At 39.0% G+C, this 22,920-nt stretch overlaps 1 protein-coding gene across 1 annotated transcript in view; it reads right to left on the bottom strand.

Moving 5' to 3' along the window:
* The window catches only part of FAM13C (family with sequence similarity 13 member C), a 141,045-nt gene that overhangs the window by 104,477 nt on the left and 13,648 nt on the right, over nt 1-22,920 (bottom strand). The window contains exon 6 of the mRNA XM_087764860.1: nt 20,169-20,304. Coding sequence (XP_087620986.1) covers nt 20,169-20,304 — 136 coding nt within the window. The remainder of the gene's footprint in view (nt 1-20,168; nt 20,305-22,920) is intronic.

The raw sequence follows: 22,920 nt of genomic DNA, 5'->3' as shown, positions 1-22,920 counted from the left end.
ATCAGTTAAATCTTCAACTTTAATCTCACAATTAATGGATCTTCTGTACAGAATACTAGAAATTAGTAGGGGCAGAGATTTTAGGTTTTGACTGTATTTTTTCTCTCATTCTAAGGCCAGAACAGATAAGTCTAGCTTTTCTGGTATTATAATAGAATACCAATTTGCAGCAGCCTGAGTTTATCTCAGTTGACAAAAATTTGATGGCATATTACCATTTTTAATTAGGCAGAAGGTTTATGAAAACACACACATGCCAAAATTTAAAAATGTTTATTCATTTAACAGAAACAGTCATTTTCATCTTTAAAAACCTCACTCAGGGAGCTGGTAAAAACCAGGCATCATCCACTGCATTATGAAGTAACTCTTGAAAATGATCTAACTGTGAATGCTGCATTTCTCTACACTAATGCATGTGAGCAGGATGATAACATGCTAAACTCCTAAAAAAGGCTTTATAATTACCCTGATCAAATTTGTCTATAATAATTTCTCCAGTTTTTTCTTGTTCTGTTTGATGCATATTAAAACCTCAGTTTAGATCTACATTGCCTTACTGCTCTGGCCTTGTTCCTTCCTCTCTGCCCAAATTCAGACCTGCAATATGAAACATTGCAATGCCACTTAGTTGTAGTGCTCAGAAAGCATCTTTCAAGGGTTTACTTTTCCCAATAAGATACATTGATTGTATCTTCCTAGCACCTCTAGCTCGTCATAGACTTGTAATGAGAAGCTTTCAAATGGCTGCTGCACAAGAGCTTTATAATAAAACCCATACAGGGAGGAAGTGTTTGTCCTGTTCAGTTACTGTTCAAGCTGGCTTGGAAGTCAGCTTACTACTTACCTCAAATTTCATCTGACACATTGCCTCACAGGGCACAATTGTTCTGGCACACCGCATGCAAGATAGACAAATATTTTGAAGACGCAGGAGTTCTAACACTTCCCTTTTAGTGTCTTTTCAAAAGTTCTTGTTAATACCTTACCTATAAGCTTCAGACTTGATTTGTCTTATTGTGCTCATTAGCACAATGTAACTGACTTTTTGGGGGCAAGGAGCAGAAAGAGGATGCATTTCATTATTAGTCTGGCTTTTGTGAACCAGAAACGTGGGCAACTGCAATAGTGTTGGGGCTGATTTGGTTTCGAACACCATAAACCAAACTCCAATTTGGGAAACCTGTAACTAAACGAAACATTAAACCTGTTAGCAACAATCTAGTGCAGCCTAGTTTGGGGAAGACACATAGAAATGCTTTGGAAACAAATTTCATTGGGGCGGGGGGGGAGAGAAAAACATCACACTGTGTTTGGGAGTGGACATCACATCCAGAAAAAAGTCTGGGATAGGAGCATGCTCCAGCCCCACAGATTTTGCAAGGCATTGCAATGTCTGTCAACTTTTCCACCTTCAAGAAACTCTTAAACTACTTCTGGAAAAAAATTACCAAAACACCATGGGAGCCCATCAGTGCACTCCACGCAGGCAGGCAATGCTACCAAAGTTCCTTGTTTAAAGAAAAACAGTTTTAACCTGCTGGGCATTTTAAACACCACCTTCATCTCTAGACTTCAACTGCATGGCTGCATTTACATCTCCCTCCCCGCCTCCCATGCGCTTACATTATTTCCATGGTCAAACATCACATTCCATGGCACTCGGGCAACATGGTAGCTGTTGTGAGTGCAGTGCCAGACCAGCAGCTTACAGAGCAAGTTGTCTCAGCAGACTGACAATCAACAGGGATATTGATACTTCCCAGCACACTTGATCTGCTTGGTGGTAGACAACAGGAGCAAAAAGGGAGCATGGCTAAAGTCAGCTCCCAAGAAGCATATAAATTCAAATTTTGCAGTTACTCTTGTAACTTCTTTCAATAGCAATAAAGAGTGAGAAACACTATTTCTTTTCCTGCAAAAATGAAAGACTACACCCTTCTGCACAATGCCCTCTTGGAACACATACCATTGTTCAGCAGATAAGAGAAAATTAGAACTACATTCACAACTATTCGTTACTATTTAAGTTAAATAGTAGAGAGGGCAGAAGAGAGTCAGTCCCAGATGGTGCCATGTAGGGAAAACCATACTGCTACATTAATTTAATTAACTTATATCTGAATGATTATAATTAAAGATTATACCACAGGTGTTCTTAGAATAATTACCTTTTATTTCCTTGCACAGTGCACATTCTTAAGAAATGGGAATTGAGACAATTCATTAATTTAAATACTTTCTCAATTATTTTTAAAATTTATTGCTTTTTAATTGTTTTATTATTGAGATTTTCTTTGTGCTTTTTTTGGCCCTTTTCAGATTCCTATAGGCTTTTCCAAGACCTCCGAAATGTCTTTCGGGTGGCCAGGTGCAATTCTGAGCAGTTAACAAAATATAGGTTGCATTTTATTATGTTTGGATCCAGGAAAACCAGTTCATACAGACAGTTATAAATTTACTTTTGGACTTGGGAATAAATGGCTTATTTTTGTCACTGGTGCTGCACATGTGGTACTAATTTCCTTCAGTTTTGTTCTGGAGATTGATATCTCTTTTACTGTTGCACTTACATATAGGTCTTAGCGGATGACCTTGTTGCACATAGAATCATAGAATGCTTTGGGATGGAAGGGACCTTTAAAGGTCATCTAGTCCATCCCCCCTGCAATTGGCAGGGACATCTACAACTGGATCAGGTTGCTCAGAGCCCCATCCAGCCTGGCCTTGAATGTTTCCAAGGACAGGGCATCTACCACCTCTCTGGGCAACCCGCTGCAGTGTTTCACCACCTTCATTGTGAAAAATTTCTTCCTTATATGTAGTCTGAATCCACCCTCTTTCAGTTTAAAACCATTACCCCTGTCCTACCACTATTGGCCCTGTTAAAAAGTCTGTCCTCATCTTTCTTGTAGGCCCCCTTTAAGCACTGAAAGGCTGCAATAAGGCCTCCCCACAGCCTTCTCTTCTCCAAGCTGAACAACCCCCGCTCTTTCAGCCTTTCCTCATAGCGGAGGTGTTCCATCACTCTGATCATTTTTGTGGCCTCCTCTGGACCTGCTCCAACAGGTCCATGTCCTTCCTGTACTGAGGACCCCAGAGCTGGACGCAGTACTCCAGATGGGGTCTCACATCAACTGTTGCAATGTGTACTGAATACAAGAGATTGAGTAGCTATCCTGATTTTTTTTCCACAAGCCTAATTGTGCAGGTCAATGCATTAAGTAGTGATTCCTTGGTTTCCTATTAACATTTCCGCTGATAATATAACAACATATTGTGAACTGGCAATTAGAAAACATAGGCCAAAAGAAACAGGCTCCTGCTTCATCTATGCTGCAAAGATACATTGGGTCACATTTTTCCCATGAATTTGAAATTCATAGTTCAGAATTCTATTAAAACAGAAAGACAGAGAGGCTGAAGATAGGATTTCATGAAGGGAAGAGAAGAATAATGAACAAAGGAGAATGATTTAAGGCAGAGAGTCCTGCCCTCTCTTGCATTAGCTCCTGCCACATCTGCAGCAGTTTTTAGTATGCAAGATTACATTCTGAAATTCTTCTTAACTATATCTTCCAGTCTAGGGAAAACAAACAACAATAACCCAAGAACAAACAGGAACATTCATCTTTTCCTCATGTTTATCTCTGATGATGTTATCTTTATACTGAAATAATATTCAGCCAGAGGCAGTCTTAAGAAACTGAAGAGACCTTTAAAGTAGCACCTCCTGAGACAAAGCAACAGCATCAAATGGCATATATGCTGGTTTCAGTTTAACAGAAAGAAACTAAGGTGCTAACATCACATTCACAGAGCTATCAGTATTCAGTCCAGCTAAGAAGCTGTTGGGGAAGAGAACTCCCCACTTTCCTCCATCAGTGTACATCAGGGAAGTACTAGATAGATGGATGCACGAGGGCATGGGCTCACCTGCACATGACACAGCATTGGAGATATTGACCTTCCAGCCACAAGTTCTCATTTAATACACTCATTCAATAGAAGTGTGCAAGAAACATTTTAAATGGAATTATAAAAGTTATGACATTGTAAATCTAATGCCATCTAATGCCTCCATTGCAGCCTTCTCCAACAACCACCCAAAAAGGTAGTCTATACATGACCATATAAAACAATTCAGCTGCTCCTATGGCTACTTTTATAAAAATTTGATAGCAACTGATGCTAGAAAACCAGTTATTGCTGAGTAAGTCACCTCAGTCACCTTATGCCTTTTGGTTTTGTCTTTTTATTTTAAAGACATTGACAGACAAAGAATTGAGAAAAAATATTTCCATTCTGTCCGTATTTGGAAGTAAATTATGAAAATAAAATTTTCCGTAAGTCCCCATTTGGACTCCAACTCTTCTTTTCTTTCGTTAGACCCCATCCTCAAAATTGAGTATCTGGCTGTAACTACATAAAAATTAAGCCTTCTTTGAAACAAACTTTGGGATTTCTGTGTGTCAGCTTTCAAAGAGAGGCAGAAACATTCAGTGTCTATTTATTTAAACTCCTGTCCAGAATAAGACCTTGTTACTGTTGGCTCTTACCAAGCAAGCCTAGAGCATAAAGTAGCTTTTGCCAAGAAACACTGAGATTCTTCCTTGTAGAGTAATTCTCAAGCTTCTGACTGTCTTGTTCCCACAGTGCTTCATTAGCTGAAGAACTGAATAAAATGGATTCTGTTTATGTAAGAACAGATATTAATAGAGCCCATGCTGATTTCCGTTGCATGCCATGCAAGGACATACAAAATGACCAATTTAGTTAACACATGGGTGAAACCCTTCTGCTAAGTGGCCACTGAGGTGAGCAGGGTTAAGACAGAAAATAGAAATTTCACTGGGAATTGATTTTGGAGACACAAGTACAGGGTGAAGAGATAGAAATGACATTGAAAGTAATTCTTAGGTCTGTATTTCAAGAATTTTAAAGGTTTAGACCTACAGAGCCTACATTTCACCTACATTTTATCAGTGTTATCTTCTATCTTGCTCAGTATGTGCTATAGGAAAGCTGTACTTAGTGCACCAAACAAAAAAAGTGATACAGAACTCAAGAGCAGATCTGCTTAATGGCCTGTCCCTACCTGTGCACCCCATTTTCAGTGTTTCTCCTTATTTCAGTGGGGATATTTGCCAGAGACATGTATGAACCATTTCAGCAGTACCCCTGCTTATCCAAAACTCTCTTTATGGTCAAGTTTGCCTCCACCTTTTCTTTGTTTATACTGAGAAACAAAGGAAGGAGAAGATATCAAAGCTTAAAGTCAATTACAAGGCTTAATCTTTCCACTGTCCACTAAGCAACCTGGCTCAAATCTATCTCCCTGAATTCTGCCAGCAGCTTGTGTGGTTTACCTTCCCTGCTCCCAGAAACAGCAAGACTTCCATCACAAACATCCCACAGTAGCACTATATCTGGTCCAAGAAACAAGAGGGAGAGCACAAAGGCTGTAAAGCAGAAGCATCCCTACATTTCGCCCACCTCTGGGTAGTGTACAAGAGCTGGTTGTGAGTCACTTTTCTCCCACAGGATGGGGAAGGGAAGGAAGGATGAACAATAGGTACCTGAAGACAGGTTTTGGCAAGGCATGAGAAGCAAAGCATAATGGTAAGATCCTCTCTGCAACAAAGTGCTGCATTCCCTAACCAGAACTGTATGAGCTAATGTGGCCCCAGAGATACCCTAAACATCCAGCCACCTATACTCTAAAGATGCCATGTACATATAGCAACAGCCTACCATCAACATATCACCAACTATAGGAACAGTCTAAAAATACTGTAACATACAGAAATCATAAGAAATTATGGCTTGTGAAAAAAAGCTTTTGCAACACATTCTACAGTAGAGTAAAACAACCTGCTATTGGCACTTCTCAGACTTTTAATGAGTCTTTTCTCTTTACTAAGATTGCTAGCAACTGTATGTAACCGGTGTCAAGCCCTCCACATGCTCACACATTGGGCTGTCCTGTTGATAGGCAAGGTCTTTGTACTGAACGCCTATGGAGACGCTGCAAGCAGTGCTTTCTGTAAATGAAGTGCTTTCACTGCCTGGAAAATAGCTCATGCAGACAGACAACTTGGAGACATGGCAACTATCTGGCTTCTCAAGAATGACAAGGAGCCAACAAACAATACTTATTTTATATTAAAATCCAAATGAATCCCATCCCAAAGTAAGTGTTTTTAGAATGTTTGAGGAAGGTCTCCAGCACACACAGATTTTTAGAATATATGTTGACATTCTGTAGGGCAATCCAGGAAATGTAACTTGAGCCAGCACTGGCAGGGAAATCCAGCTCTCTTTAACATGCAAGTTTACAGAGCAGCTAAAAAGGAAAGCTGAGATGTTGTGGAAGAGATTAAAGTTCGGAGACAGGAAGTGCGCTGCATTGTGGGAAGAAGTGTAAAATACGTAGCTAATGAAAAAGAATATGAGGAAAAAAGAGAGAGTGAAAATGAGTGCTGTGAAACTGTCTACACTCCTTCAGATTAATTCTGACAATATTATCATAATTTCTTCCTTTTCTGATCAATCTTTTTTGTTGAAAGAACTAAAAAAAACCCAAAAATTTCCACACAAATTCACAGAGAGATGCTAGCAGTAAGGCTGAGGCCAGAAAAGCTACCTTGGCTTACTTGACTTAATTAGAGATTTTTATAGGGGACCATCAATATCAACCATAATTCAAGCCACACAGCACATAGGGAGAATGACAAAAGGGGAAAAAAAATGTGAACCACATGAAAAACATTAGCACAAAGGGTCAGATTTTAAAGGATATTTGAAAAGTTTAAAAGTTGTAATGGGTATATTTAAGCTGTCTTCAGAAGTTCAGTATCTAAAAGCATGACTTAATGTGCATGAACATTTTAAAGTGACATGTTGGTGAAATTCTCACTTTGCCATGTGTCTCAGCATCAGTCTAACTTTGTCTGTTCACCAGTTGTGGGGTGTCTCTAATGCTTCAAATGAAGATAGAAATACATCTTTGGGCCAGCATTAACACAAGCATGGAAATATCCCAGGTCTGAGAGCAACAGTGCACAGAGGGAATCTGTCCTATTCCCTATCTCTTATCCACTAAGCACAAGCAAAGTAGAGCTGAGACAGAGGGGTTAACAGGAGATGGAAATACAGACACTGCTTGCTCTCTTCCTTCTGTTGTGATATATTTTTCTTTCCTCTTTTTGCACAAGAAGAGAACCGTGGGGATTGGTTTTATTATGAAGTTTTGAACTTACACCCATTGAACACAGAGGAAAGCAATGTTAACCATTCGGTCCCGATGTTCAGCCCCACTGAAAGCAGAACGGCATTGGTAAGAACAGTGTATTTGCACTGACAGCATCATCATGATGAGAATTGAGTGGGAACGCAAATCTCTAAGATTTGATTGTACTAGTTAAATGAGACAGGTTCTCTGTCCAGTTTTGATGAGAAATTCCATCGAGGATATAATAAATACTTCCCAGAAAAGCCTTATCAAACCTTGCATACAGCCATACTCAGTTTCTACTTTGATGAATTGATATTTCCCACCTAAAAACAGGCCTGGCTGAAAAACTGCCCATCTTTGGCCCACACTGATCAAGCAAAAATCATGTGGTAAAGAGTACTGAGTCAGCACAAGCTTACCAGAGCTATTGAGATAGCAGGTATGCATTTCCATGTCTGCCTTCACAGAGGTGAAGGAGAAGTCTCAGAAAAACTTCAGAAGAGCTAAGGTAGTTCATGAATAATTTGACTTCTCTAAGGAAACAAAAAGTCCCTAAGGCTAATGACTCTTGCAGCTACTCTGATGGCATCAAAGACTGGAAAACATCAAATATAGTAGCAGCAAACAGAGACAATCCATCTCTGTGGTATCACTACATGTTACAGAAGAGTTTAACCAGCTGGTAAAGGAAAATTTGAAAAGGGATATGGAAACATAATATTAAAAAATGCATACCTCATATTGAACCATTAATTCAACTCATTCTGCAATGTACTTGTGTCTGCCAGTGCTGTGGTTAATAGAAAGTGTATGAAACTCAGAATGCAATTAAGTCTTGGAGGAAGCACAGTTGGAGGCTGTGGCAGTTTCTATAGCAACCTGAAAGGCTCAAGACTAGTAACAGAAGATTAACTTAAAGGCAAGATAAGTACGTAAATATAGCTCTCATTTACCATTTTCTCTGCTTCCAAATGGGCAATGTATTTTTGATTTTAAAAAATACAGAAATGCAGTCAGATGTCCTACTTGTTATTAACTAGGGCAAAAATAACCTTTAAAAACATCCTGTTAAAAAAAATTCTAACAATTTCAGAATTGGGGAATCATCCAAACTTCACTAATTAATTCAATCAAAATGGAAAGCACTGAACTTGAATGCTGCCAGAAGATTAGAATGAGGCTTTAAGACAGGGAACACGACAGTCATAACAAGAATTTGCTGATGTCAACGCACTGTACACTTATGAACAAATTCTCTTGACGTATTTTTCTGGATTATGCTTCAGATCAAGTTTTAAGTCTTCAAAATGGTGAGGGCAAGATAAAGAAGAATTTTTGTAAGCACTATAGACCTTTTTTCTTTCCTTTTTTTTTAAATACTCTCTTCAGTAAGAAAGGTAACATTGAAGAAACCTCATCCAATATTTTTCCTGGCATTTAAGAGCTTTTATTCAAAGGTTCAGTTGAGACTGCAGTCACCCTTTTGAACTCCTGTCCACCTTACGTACAAATAAAAAAAAGTACATCAAAGAGATTCTGTGGCCACATCCCTAATGCAGCCAGTTGCTCTGAACTTGTTCTACTTCATCATTTAAAAACAATTGGTACACACATAAGACATTCAGGAACATGTATGTATCCAGGAGATAAACACGTAGTGACACCACCAGAGGTACTGAAACCAGTTACATTAGCTAAATAGCTAGTCCAAACTAATTTACTCTATCCAGTCTGCTGAATAATGTAGGGCAGGCACTAGCATCTCTGCACAGCACTGGGTTGTCCTGCACAGTATCATTTAGCATCAGACTAATGAAAGAAAAATAGCAGTACCCCTACTTCACTACTAATCCGTGAATTTACAAAATGCATGGTTAATTCACGATGTGTTCCAAGGATTATCGTGGAATACCTGCCTCAGATAACACAAACCTTTTGGGCTGACCCAACCTTGCCTTCAAACCCTCAAGTGGTTTTACTTGCATGGTGAGCTTTTTTGGTTGGAATTTGTTGAATTGTTGCCTATTTGAGGAAAAAATGCAGATACCCCGTGAAAATTTCAAGAAGTCACTGTTATGTAGCTCAAAATGTTTGTTCCACTTCACTGAAGATATTGCAACCTGCCCATGGTAATATCTAAGCACCACCTAGAGTAATGAGACTGGCATAGCGTTATTCACAATGGAACATGTTCTTTGCTTCTGCTATGGTGGGAGGTTGCCTTTTGTATGTGCAGAGCACAAGAAAACAATAAGCTGACATTTTTTTGTCACGAGCATACTACATTCTCTGCCATAAGTAAAATATTTCATCTTGTAAAATGCCTTGAAAGTACTCTGGTTCAGGAAGAATACTCTCTTCTCCACGAGATCATTCCAGAGTCAAAAGTGGCTTTACCCAGGGAGCTCCACCACATCGGGTACACAAATCAGAGTAGAAGTTATACAGGAATAACTTTTTTAGCGGCATAGCTGGGCACTGATCCATTGAGGACTTCTAACATTTGGAGTAAGGCCTTCAATCTCTACCCAAAGCAACTGACAGCCAATGAAGAGCATGAAATACACTAGGATTTTCTCCAACATTTTCCCTTCCTAGGAAAAAAAAACCTCTGCAACACGAGCTGCAGAACCAAGCTGAGATGCATTGAGGTAGGGAAGAAACCTTGCCATCCCTCCCTATGAGGAGCAATTTACACCACCTCCATCAGGACAATACCTAATTTATAGATAGGTGGCTTCTCCTTGCTTTAGCATCGTATTAGACAAAGAGCCAACAGTTTAACAAGTATGAAGTGGGTCAGAGTAGCGTAAATTTCCTCCTATTGGTTTTAATTTAACAAGGAACAAGAAATAAAAATAAAGAATCTCTCTAATGCCAAGTGTTTGTTCTACTTTCTAACAGCAACAGTTTCAAAGAAGTATGTAACACTTTTTCACTTTCAAGGAAAAAAAGTTGGTAGGGAGGGGGAAAAGGGAAAAAAGGGAAAAGGATATACTTAATGACCTTGTAGCAGTTTCCAGAATTAATATTTTGTTCTGGAAGAGCTGCAACAGGGTGAGATAAGGACATCACTCTCAACTTCTTCATTGAAGTGATTTGTAAGTTGATACCAAAGAATTAATTTATTCTTCTATTTTCCACTACTAATTTTTTTCTCGCTTTCAACTAATTGAAAAGCCACAATTGAAGACCATACAGAGACTGTAGCAGCCCTTCAACTCTGAAGTTAATTTTGATTAAAAAAAGAAATCCCATGCTATATAAAAATTTCAAAGAAGGGAACATTACATACTGTAGAATCTATTAAGTGGGAAGAAGTTGAAGAGATCCATCATTCCCCTCAGTATTCTTAGGCGCTGACCTGTCCTTTAATTGAAGTTACCATATCCCACTTTGAAGAGTTTCTTTTCCTTTTCTAGAATGGCTGTGGCAGTGCCAAGTTTCTCAGGAGAGACAGCTTAATAAGAATATAAAAAATGCTGTCCTCCTCTTCTGCACATAAAGGTTTTTATATTTTTTTCTTTGATTTTGACTCGATATGAACTTCTCTCCTTTAAAGAAATAAAGTAGGCTTCACTGAAGGAAAATGCAGTGACCACATTTAGAAATATGTATCTCAGGTATCAGCAAAGGGTTTAAAAACAGAAATCAGAACAAAGCTTTGAACAGTTGTTTGTTTGCTTTTTATTAAATCGTGGTTTAGAAGATCCCTAAGCACACTTTTCAGAAACAGCATATCTGTGAATTTTAAGCATAGAAATTAATTCATCTCCTCCCTGTTTTGATATAGACTTTAGAAACAGACTTCAACAAAGAGAATGAGTGTTACATGGATCTGGATCTGCTGTAGACATTAGAAACAAATAGACTCTATAAGGAATGACATTTACATGGATCTAGATTTAGATTTCATCTACTTATGGTCTCTCTGGTCAGGAAACACAATGACTTTGTTACCATGTGAATACAGGGGATAAGGAACACTGGAAAAGAAGCCAACAATGTTTGCTGCTGCTAATAACTAACTCATGCTCCAGGCAGATCCAGAAGGAGATTTTGTTTTAGTTGGCAAGTTTGCCTGCAACTAGAAAGTTGCTAGAAGCATCTTTGTTCTATGATTTGCAAGAAGAAAAGACTATTTTCTTCGTGACACACAAATTACTAAGGGCAGGTGACAAGAAAGGCATGCACAGCTCATTGATTATCTAGACTACTGCAGCTTGCTTGTCTGCCAACAGCAGTTTTCACAAGTTGCTTAAGCTTCTTACATGAACCATGCTTAGTGGTTGCAAAGGGTAATTAAACAGATACAGCTCTTCTGTACTGTTCTACAGCCCATTTAATATTAATTTTGAACAGAGCTTATCTTCCTCTTCTCCCACCCCCCACCCCAACTTCATTTTGGTTAAGCATGGAAAGCATTATGGAATATAAATGCTTAGCAAAATAGCTAGGAATTTGGTTGTAGACTAAACATTAAGGACATGAAAGCAAGAGTTAGAAGAAAAGTAAAGTAGCAGATCAGATATTTAATCAAGAAAATATTTCGTTCATCCATCATTCCTTGAAATTAAGCAGTAGATTGCTTGCTATACTTTCCTAGCGAAAATATGCAAAAGACAAACAGATTTTTAGAAGTACTGTATGGTTTTGAATTACAGTGTGCTGCATATATCCAAATTCAACTCACTGTTTATTATTGCTTCATGGTCCTCTTTTATGGACCAATGAAAAAGATTATGAAGCTCAAAGCTATCCATGTAATTTCCAGAGAGTTTGAAAATAAAACTAGAAAGTAAAGGACTAAAACAGTATCAGATAGAGTGTTCTAAATCATAATTTCTTCACTTGATCTCCATCACAACTCTATGAAAATACTAAAGCGTGGACACTCTGGTAGACCAAAAAGTTTCTTTCTTTTTTTTATTTTTTCTTTTGAAATAATACTTTTTTTTTCTTCCAATTCAGCTTAATGTTTTGTGTTGGGGAAAAAGAATATAAATAAAACACACAAAAATCCTAAAGCTACAGAGTTTAGGATCTATAAAGAACTCCCTGTCATCTCCTGTCCTTCTCTACTTACACCCACATACTTATCTTGTGTAGCTTTACCATTCTCCTGCCTGCAGGGTTTACACAGGGATCAGTCTTTCCCTGACCCAACACCCAGGCCCCTCTCCTGCCTACATCAGGCAGAGATCCCAGCAGCCCTCTGCTTGGAAAACCTCTGCATCTTTCAGCCACCCCATGGGCAAGATGGAAGGGAGGTTAGTTTTAACCTGTGGATTTGGCAAAAGGCTCCCCCCTCTGCCCAGCTCACCATGCATGGATGCTGGCATGATGAGTTTCCCAAAGTAATTGAAAGCTGAGCTCCTACGGCTGCTCTGGCATGCAGCCCAGTGACATCAGCAACTCTCAGGCAAACCTCCAGTCACATACTGGAAGCAATGCCGGATCAAACAGCAGCAGCTCCTCAAGTATTTCCTTGTCCTCCTAACAGCTTACAGAAAAATTCAGTCCTGATCAGCACCCTTTAACATGATCATCTCCAGGCACAGCTGACTACGTCACCACTTGGCAGAATAGCCTAAGGCCCACACTATTATTTCTTTACTAGCCAGAATCCTTGTATGTGCATCTGCAGTCCTTTGGAAATAGGGCAACATCTAATTAAAGCAGATGGTCAGTGAAAATTCAAAGGTCAGAATTAAGGTTGTTGACAGAACCTCAGCTTCAAGCATCCATCTAAATTTCCAGCTACACAAGCCAACCCATGCATGCAAAGCCAAACTGCAGTACTGTTTGTTTAAATTAAAAATGGTCTTTGAACTGACTAGAAATGCATTTGGAAAAAAAGCACATATGGAGGTGTTGTGTTTATTTGCTCTTATTAAAACTTTCTGAAGTGTCATGGTTTTTCCATAATACTCTTACAGGCTTTTTCCACTTATTCCTCCCCAATTTTTCCACAAATCTTTTTTTTTTCCCCCCCCTGTTCTTTTTTGAGGGGGAAAAAAAATAATGTATCAGTAAATCAGGACAACTTGAACTAAACTTTTCTAACCATGAACCCTGGGGAACAGGTGCAGCATGCAACTTTGCCATACATTTCCTTTTGTTTCTCATGTTTTTGGCTCAATTGCATTTGTATTTTTATTACAGGCATATTTCATCCCTTTCCTTTTTCACAGCAAAATAAAAAGGTACCGAGTATTTAGTTTCATAGTTCTGGAAACTATTTAGCAGAAATGCTGACTCATGAACATGCATTTCCTTTTTTACTTGAAGCAAAGAAATTAAATACTGCAGTCTCTGCTCTACAGCAAAACCCCAAATAAACCAGGAGAGAGTGAAACTGCTTTACGCTATAACATGCTAATATGCTTTCAAGATTCAGCCAAGCCTTTCTGCATGCAACTATGATAAGTGCTAGCCCTATTCTTCCCTCAATTCATGTTGTTTAAGTACTTCAGCATGTTTGCACCTTTGCTAGAATAGGTGAAATAAACCAATTAAAGAGGAACAAAGCAGTCTAGGAATTGTGGGGCGGGGGGGTGGCGTGCAGCTTGAGGGGAATCTGGATTCAGAATATGCCTATTGAATTCACTGTTGCACAGCTCTGCAACTAACTACAATTAAATGAACTACAATTAAGTACAGTTACATGAAAAAAGGGATTTTCTTCTTTTGATTTTTTCTGACAGTGGATTTTTTTTTCAAGTTTGTATTTTATTCTACATTTCTTGCCTGCTTTTCTGAAAACATTTCGCACTCCCATCCCTAACCTTGCATGAAATGAAAAGCCACTAAGGGTTTAAAATAATGTCTTTTTTTTCCCCTAATATTACAGCCAATGACAAGTAAAAAGGCCGAAATACTTTGATGCTTACATATCACAAGCCTTTCAGTAAAGATACTTTTGATTTCCCAACAGATGATTTTTCTATCAAGGACTTCACTTCTGATGTTGTTTTTTCAAAAAGCCCTGATCATCAGCAAACAAATCAAATTGCTCATGTACACCAAAGGAAATGAATACAAAAGCGGTAAGATATTTTATTGGTAGTCCTGCTGAAGTAAGGAAGGTGACATGAGCATAAAATAAAAAAAGGTTTGCATTTCATAATAGTTTGGAGGTGAATTCATACCCTTCCTTCATGCCTCTCTGATATCAGTAATTATCTGAGGAAGGAACAGGCTAATGTTCTGATACGTTACAAAAATAGAAATGTAATACCTAATTTTAAGATAGGTACTCAGAACATATTAAAGGGTTATGTTCAAAGCAAATAACAGCTCTGGAGTGAGAGAGAACAATGCTGACACCAAGTGGAAGAAAACACTGCCAGCGTCATCCTCTATTGCAACCTTGAGACGTCTGAAAATCTCAGAGCTGCAAGTGTTAGGTTTAGGTGTGTAGTAAACTTTAAAAACATCAGAGGAAGACCACACAGATCCTCAGAAAGGAGAAATCCGTGATATCCTAATGTGTACTACTAGCTGATTAATTCTAATCCTCTTCCTTGTAGCGTAGCTGATCTTAGTAAGCAAAGCTGCTGCTCTGAACACATCAGGTATTACCCTCCTTCACAAACGCCAGATAAAACTCCTTAATCTGCAATCAACCTAAGTTCTGTGAGCCTGACTATGGTGGAGGCTTTTGAGATGCTCTGTTCACAGCAAAACTGAAAATGGGCATTCACAGACTGGGAAGGAACAAAGACAAGTCTCCATTTAGTTAGTTTCTGTACAGCATACTGCCTTCAAAACATTTTTTCCCAAGCCAGGAAAGGCCTCTATCAGTGACCAGCTTTAGAAAGACCTTCCCATGTCACACACGTTATAGCATTATTGAATAACAGACAGCGATCAATGTAATCAGCTAGTGTGATTGCCTGAGCTCTGTTCTTGTAATGTTGATTGCATTAAAGAATCACAGGATTTCAGTTTGACCAGCTTCCCTCTTCTGTGCTCAAGCTGCTTGTTACGGTAAAGCACAGCCGATGGTGTGCTTCATGTCACACACAGCACACCTTCTCCTGCCAATGTTCTCTCCCAGTGCAGCCTTCCCCAGCCAAAAAATTAAATTATAAAAATCAACATATTGGGGGGAGGGGGAAGAGAGAAAAATGGATTGCAGCACAATCCACTAAGTCATAGAAAGGGGTTGAAGTGGGACAGCAGTGTCCCAGAGCACTTGTACAGCAAGTCAAGAGAAACCCCCAGCAATGCTGGAGCAAACATTAAATCAGTGACATTCCCTCCACACCCTGCTGTTTGCTAAAGATGGAGACCGGGCATGCTTGTCATTTCCAAGTTACAGATCTCCGGTACAAAGGACAGTCTGCTGCAGATCACAGGCACAGCACAGGCACAGCACCTCGCTCTCTCCATGCCCTATTCCCTCCACTGATAGGCAGAAAGGCTCTGGCACTGAAGACCTAGGAGGAGTAATGAGTAATCCAGCCACATCCTTTGTGTTGTTTTAAGTCACACTTGTCTAGGCTACAGTGTTTTTTATCAAATCCTTATGCCTATAGTCAGTAAAATATTCTACACTGTTATCCAGAAGAAGAAAAAAAAAAATAAAAAAAAATACATCCTTACAATCTATTGGCCACAATTTTTGTGGAGATCCAAGTACTACTTTGATCCTCACTGTATTGCATTTTTTATCCAGTCTTCTGGTTTGGGCAGTACTCAAATACAAAATTAAATCTTAATGTTTAATGAGTCCATGCTTTTGCTAAATTTACAAAGGTTAGGAAAAATACTTTTTCTGTGGAATAGGAAATAATATGAAGAAGTCTTTCTATAACGTACAAAAACATTGACAAATCTCCTGGCAGTTCACATGGTACACACAGGATTTGCTATGTTTACATCTAAACCCAACTAAAAGTTATCATTGCTAAGCAAAGAACTTAAAGGCAAGAAAATAATCAAGACCTGTACCAGTTTAAACTTAGGAAAAATTGTTAAGAGCCACAAATAGGAATTGGAACTATGTTCCCCTCCCCAGGAAAAATTATTTTGACAAGACAATTTAGTCTAACCTGGAAATTTCAGTTTACCAGATCATGAGATAATGTCAGTTTGTTTGTTTGTTCTGAGTGGTTTCAACTAATTCCACAAGCATTGTCATGGATTTAGCAAAGGAAAACGTCAGTTAAATTATTACCGTCCTCCAAATTGAGGACAGTCCATTTGCGAGATCACAATTCTTTTTTATGGCAACTTCAGATGAGAGTGAGGAACCACATTTTTTTCACAAAACAGGGTTAATGCCAAAACATCCATCTCCTCAAAGAGGCTAAAAACCTGAGACTGACAAAACTCTCCAGACCACAAAAGCCTTCCCAACAAAACCATAATTTGAGTAGATAAAGTCTCCATGAAATATTCAGTTGCACTGTTCCGACCAACTCCAAACCACACTGCAGTTACAGAAATTCACTCTGAGGTGTCTGTGGTCAACCTGCAGCTGCAGGTCTGTCCAGCTCCACTTCCCCACCTCCCCTGGAACTCTGCAATCCCTGTATAATGGGGTTCCACGATTGCAGGGAGTAGCTACATGGGATCCAATCAATAGGCAGTCCCTGCAGCCTTACTGATATTTAGTGAAGCACGCATAAAAGGACAAAGGAAGAAAAGAAAACAAGAAATGACACTCATTTCCTCAGAGTGTATGCTTTTCTTCTAATTAATCCCATGCTTTGATGGGGATACGTGCAGTGGCTTGTACGCACCCACAAAGTCATGCTTCGGTTTGTCTGCAAGACAAAGGTAGTGTGCATAATTTAGGAAGGATGTATCTATGACTTCTGTACAAAAAGGACATACAGAAAAAACACTCTTGGGCTTGATGCAAAAAAAATTCCATAGTCAACTTTTACCTAAAATGTAAGATTCAGAAATGATAAGGGCAAACATCATAACAAATTGCTATTAGCAAGATTTGGTTCATAATTTAATTACACTATAGAAGTTAAGCTAATCTTGTACACCTCCAACACAGCTAGTGATACACCTCAGGTTAAACACAGTTATCTAGAGAGGCCTCAGGTCAAAACAAACACCAAAATGTCTAAACTCTTTTTAAAGAATGATTTAAGCCAAACAGGAAAATCAGTTCAGTACCAGTGCAGTTTGTGAGCTAGGACAGAAGGTTATAGGACAGCTTTAAATGCTAATGGACTCTCAGGGGGGGAAAATTTAAAAATAAAAAAAATAAAAATAAAAAATGGCAGGATTTTACAGTATTCCAACTCTATTTTAAGAAAAAAAAAATATGTACAACTTACAATGGCCAGGAAAAAGGACAAGCTAAAGTACATAGTAGCTTGAAAATATCTTTTAAACCATTATCTTTAGATGGAATAGGTGGCTGTGAATAGCCTGCTATCCAGCCCAGGGTAACAGTTCTGAACTATTAGACTGGTGCCTTTCAAAAATTTGCAAATTATTCTCCCAGTCTGTCAGTCTGAATCAGGCTGCAGACATAGAGTAAGTGGGATAACTCCTGGCACTTCGAGATACTAAGAGCTCTGCTCAGGAACGACCAATCTTGCCCGTCTCAGCCTACAAGCAACACAACTGAAGGTTAAGCCTATGTCAGCTGTATGGCATGCCTGCCAGATTAGTATGGCTTTAATTTGTTAAAGCTCAATTAATTAGGGTAACATATAATGTTGAATTGGGAAAAAAAAAAAAAAAGGCACAACAACAACAAAAAATCACAGGAATTAAGTAGTCCAAATGCAAGTATCTGTGTAACTGCTTTAAGTTATTTGATGAGAAACAGCCAATGAAAGCAAGTTTCATTTCCAGGAAGCAACAAGGGATCCGAGCCAGGTTTGCCATTTCACTTTTTGCTTGCTTTGCTGGAACTAGAACACGCACTTTTAATGTGTTTAGTTTGTAAACCTAACTTTGATGTTTCCAGTTTAGTGGACTTTGAGCAATTGTTATATTATGAAAGATGAAGGGTACCTATCCAATGTGCTGGGTTTCCTGCCAGAAATTACAAAAACAAGATCAACCACAGAATACTGAATTCCCTTCTCACCCACAAATGGGATTTCTTTCATAAGCTTACCTCAGAGCAGGAGAGTGCCTCATGGCTATGCCTTGTCTGAGGTTTTATTAAAGAACTTGAAAGGATCTTTTCAGCAGAATTCTTTCCCACATCACCACAATCCCAGACAGACTGTGACATTTTGCAGAATTACAGGGAGTGAAGTTGCTTCTAAAACAGAAGTACTGCAATAGAAAGCCAGGTTTCCTGGCTTCTCTAATACCTTTCCAATTTCCTTTAGCTTCTGACGCTTCTTCTAGTTTTGCGAGCAGAAGCAGATATAATAGGATAGCTAATATTTTGATCTTGCATGCTCATTTGAGTACAGGTTGCAGGAATTCTCAAAGATGGTGCTGACATGAGACAAAGCTGAAAGAGCTGGGGTTGTTCAGCTTGGAGAAGAGAAGGCTGCGGGGAGGCCTTATTGCAGCCTTTCAGTGCTTAAAGGGGGCCTACAAGAAAGATGAGGACAGGCTTTTTAACAGGGCCTGTTGCAATAGGACAAGGGGTAACGGTTTTAAACTAAAAGAGGGTGGATTCAGACTACATATAAGGAAGAAATTTTTTACAATGAGGGTAATGAAACACTGGAGTGGGTTTGCTCAGAGAGGTGGTAGATGCCCCGTCCTTGGAAACATTCAAGGCCAGGCTGGATGGGGCTCTGAGCAACCTGATCCAGTTGTAGATGTCCCTGCCAATTGCAGGGGGGATGGACTAGATGACCTTTAAAGGTCCCTTGCATCCCAAAGCATTCTATGATCTTCAGAGAGTAAGGAGAGCTGGAAGTGTGGGCTCCAAGACTGTCTTTATGTGAAACAATCCTAGGTTTAGATTTGGGGCCATGATAGCAGGAATATTTCAGACACATCCTTGTATCAGTGTATTCTGTTCTCTGTACCTATGGCTTTACAGGATTTATTTTAAAAGACAGGTTCCAAGCAGAATTACAATCTCAATATTCAGTTTGGGATATACAATATGCTCTAAATACTCAATTTGACTTTGCATTAGAAGTCTGTTGGTTTTCCTTAAGAGACATACTTGGAGAAAGAAGCCAGGAAATTAAGGAGTCACAAACATGAGCAGCATGATCTACAATTACATGCAATGCAAATTTCTTTCATAATCCTTCACCTGATCTGGCACACTGCTATCAATCTAGTCATGAACCTCAAGGATGTGTGGTAACTGCATGGTGCAGTATTAAACTGCAGGTTTTGCTACAACATTTCCTTCACGTCTTTTTCTAAAAATCAATTTCAAGTTAAGCAGCAATGATACATCACATCACAAACTGAAAACAAGACTTATATTGACCCTCTCCCTAAACCAGCATTTGTCTATCATGTTTCTTTCACCAGGAGGGTTTTGACAAAAAAGGCAAAAAATGAATCAAAGTACTAGCAATGTTTAGAAAAGGATATGCCCAAGGAGAAGCTGAAATATTCACAGTGAGTTCTGAAAAGGTGAGAGGGGTTTCACTCCTCTGGTTATGCTTTCTTGCATCGCCAATATATAGCCAAACACACATACAAAATAAAAAGTTCTTCACTCAAGGAAAAATCCAGTGCCTTTGATCTAATGAAGTTCAGCATTAAGATATTTAAAGTGAAACAACTTGCGATTTTATTCTTGACCTTTTACTATTGCACTTGCATTTTTTTCAAAATCAGAATTTTAAACACTCATGTTTCCCCTCTAGCTTAGGCATATGATGAATATTTACATTGCCAGCAACAAGCTATAGTCATTAATTACACTATGTATAAGCAAATATATTTCCATTTGTAGGTTCCAACCTAATGAAGCACTTTTGATTACTTGGTGAATCAATTAATGTAACTGTCTTACCTGAAGGCCATCTGCATGTCTCTGTGAGGAGCAAGGGTTCAGGTCAACAAAAAGCATGTCATGATGTTGAAGCAAATACAGCAGGAGGCCATTGTAAAGCCTTTGCTCTTCACAAGCCAAGGGACTGACAGGGATCCTAAGGGAAGAGGAGATGGGTTACATTTAGGAGCTCTCAGATCGGGGCCTAATGATGAGTCACACAGGGAGCCCGCCAGTACCCAAGATAATTCAGCAAAGCTGCCAGTTGGGTGACTGGATAAAATGGAGTTCCAGCCACGTTTCCAACAAGCAATTCTTGGGACAGAGACCGACTTGATTTGGTAGGTTCACAACACTGGGAGCCTCACAGTGACGGAGCCCCAGTTTGCTGCAATGGTTCACAACACAATGAGACTTTGAGGCAGCACAGCAAAATAGCTAGAACCTGACAGTAACTCAGACATGAAGCTCATAAAATCAAGGATGAAGAGGACAAAAAAAAGCCCCAGAAATCTGCCATCACGCACTGGCATTGGGGCTAGAAGACAGTTGTTTTGTACTAGCTTAGTTTATGAAGGTGAACTTTGATGGGTAGAATGTCTTGTTACCAGAACTACCTGGAAAAAAAACATAGGTAAGAAACTATTTCAGTGTAATAATTTATAAATTAACTGACATCAGGCACACCATGCAGTGGAACTTCTGGATGCCCCCATTAACAGGTTGGGTTTTGGTTGGTTTTTTGTCTGTCTTTCTTGCTCTCTCTCTTTTCTTTTTTTTTTTTTAATAAATAGTAGTTGAACTTGTACTATTCACACATGTAGACTAAGTTGGAATCATTTGATTGAAGTCAAGGGATTCTTTATACGAGATTCTAATCTTATTCCCTGAAGGAACTGTGTATTCCCCCCATGAACTATTTGGAGGCTTGGAGGACATTTACATAAATGCTGTTGCCTTAATCCAGCTTCTCCAGCCATGCTGCACGAACTCAGTTCCACCCACCACAATATTAATATTTAAACAAGAAATTAATACATTCTGGAGACTAATGTGGAGACATACATACACCAGTCTTCTGTTTGCCAAATCAGTACATTCATTATTCATTTGTGATTTTAAAATACAAATATACACACTGGTCCCAGTCCAACTGCTTTCATTCATGTTCTTCTTTTGTAAATTTACTGTTGTTTCTGTAAGAACTTGAGTTTGGGCTCCTTTTGAAAGAAGATGGTTTAAGCAGAGTTATAGCCAGGTACAACATAGACAGATTTACAGGATAAACTACTGTGTCATCATTTTTTTCTTTAGGGTTGGCTAATGTTTCTCCTTCTTGGATTCCTATTCTTCTCAGAACAGACTCAGTTTCTCCACAAAAAGCAAGCCTTCATATAAAACCTGGTTGACAGAGCAACAGTCTTTCCTGCATGCAACAATCCTAAGAGATTATTCATCGCTTACCCACATATTAACACCCTCAATTCACAGGCCATACAAGCAATCTTTTTAGTCCCTTGCCTTCTTTTTCAGCTTCTTTCTTTAATTTAGACATATGTTCCCAAATCCATCTCTACCAGCTGTGAACTCCTTACCAGCAAGGAGCACTCCACAAGTCATTCAAGAAGATAAACAGCTCTTGCCCTACTTATTGGGTCCCACTTTCCTTTACTAGCAGACCAAGTTTTAGGTGCCCAGTTCTCATTTCATCATAAAACAAATCTAAGCTATACTCTGGGATGTGACCCTACAGCTGGCTCCAAATATCAATGTCTGCTCATCTGCAGATATTCACAGGTGGCAACAGATATGTATTCCAAATACAAAAAATACATTTTTAATTTTCTCTGCAGCCACCTTCCACAATGACTTTCAATTAATTTTGTAAAATAATCATTTCCTGCCTCTTCAGATACTTCTGCTGCTAGCAGAAACTATACTATCAGACTGACAATAGGGGAACCGTATTCACACACTGCTAAATCCAGGAACATGTTCCTGGGAAGAGCACAGCTACTGAAGTATATTCTGCACTTCACCATAAAAGCTCTGTAATCAGTTGTAGTGCAAATGAAACACAGGAGAACACTCACTACACATAAGAAACAATTAAAACTTGATCATCAGGAATCAGCTACTGGTTTCCTTGAGTCTAAACCTTTCAAAGTTGCTTTGCCACAAAGTGCAAGCTAGAAAATCCATACAGTCCCTTGCCTTGGCTTTGTTCAGGAGATCTGCCAAGGTTCCCTGCTGGCAGAAGCTTGCTGCAAATTTACAGAAAGAATGAGTCAAAGTGAGTAGAAGCAAACAGCTGGTTGGCTAGCATCCTCGTGCACTCATGCAAGAATTACTTATTGAGGTTAGTAGCAGAAATCTCTTTACCAAGATGAGGCATAATAAAGTACTCACAGAAATTTAAGTAACATTAGTTGAATCTCTGATAAAAGTGAAGCAACACATTCTCCTTGGCCTTTACAGAGATTAGCAGGACATGAAACAGCTCACAAGAAGAAGGATGAATGGCAACAGAAACAAATAGTTCAGAGAATGAGCAGAAAGAAATCAACAGTAGAAGCTGATAGAAGAGTGGAGCTTAGCAAAGAGAGTCTAGGGAGTAGCCAGCCTGATACTTGACCTATGAGTTATGTTTTTGCTTCCCTTACCTACAAGGAGGCGAAGACATGAAAGCTGCATCATGCAGATGTTAAGACTGAAGTCTCAAAAGACAAGAAACAGATGCCAGCATCAAAAATCTAAAAGAAAAGCAATGTGA

This window comes from Nipponia nippon, unplaced genomic scaffold (genome assembly GCF_047370975.1).
Source record: "Nipponia nippon isolate SJK-2023a ecotype South Korea unplaced genomic scaffold, ASM4737097v1 scaffold_3, whole genome shotgun sequence".
Lineage (NCBI taxonomy): Eukaryota > Metazoa > Chordata > Aves > Pelecaniformes > Threskiornithidae > Nipponia > Nipponia nippon.
The sequence above is the reverse complement of the archived record's forward strand: the minus strand, read 5'-3'. Positions and strand labels throughout refer to the sequence as shown.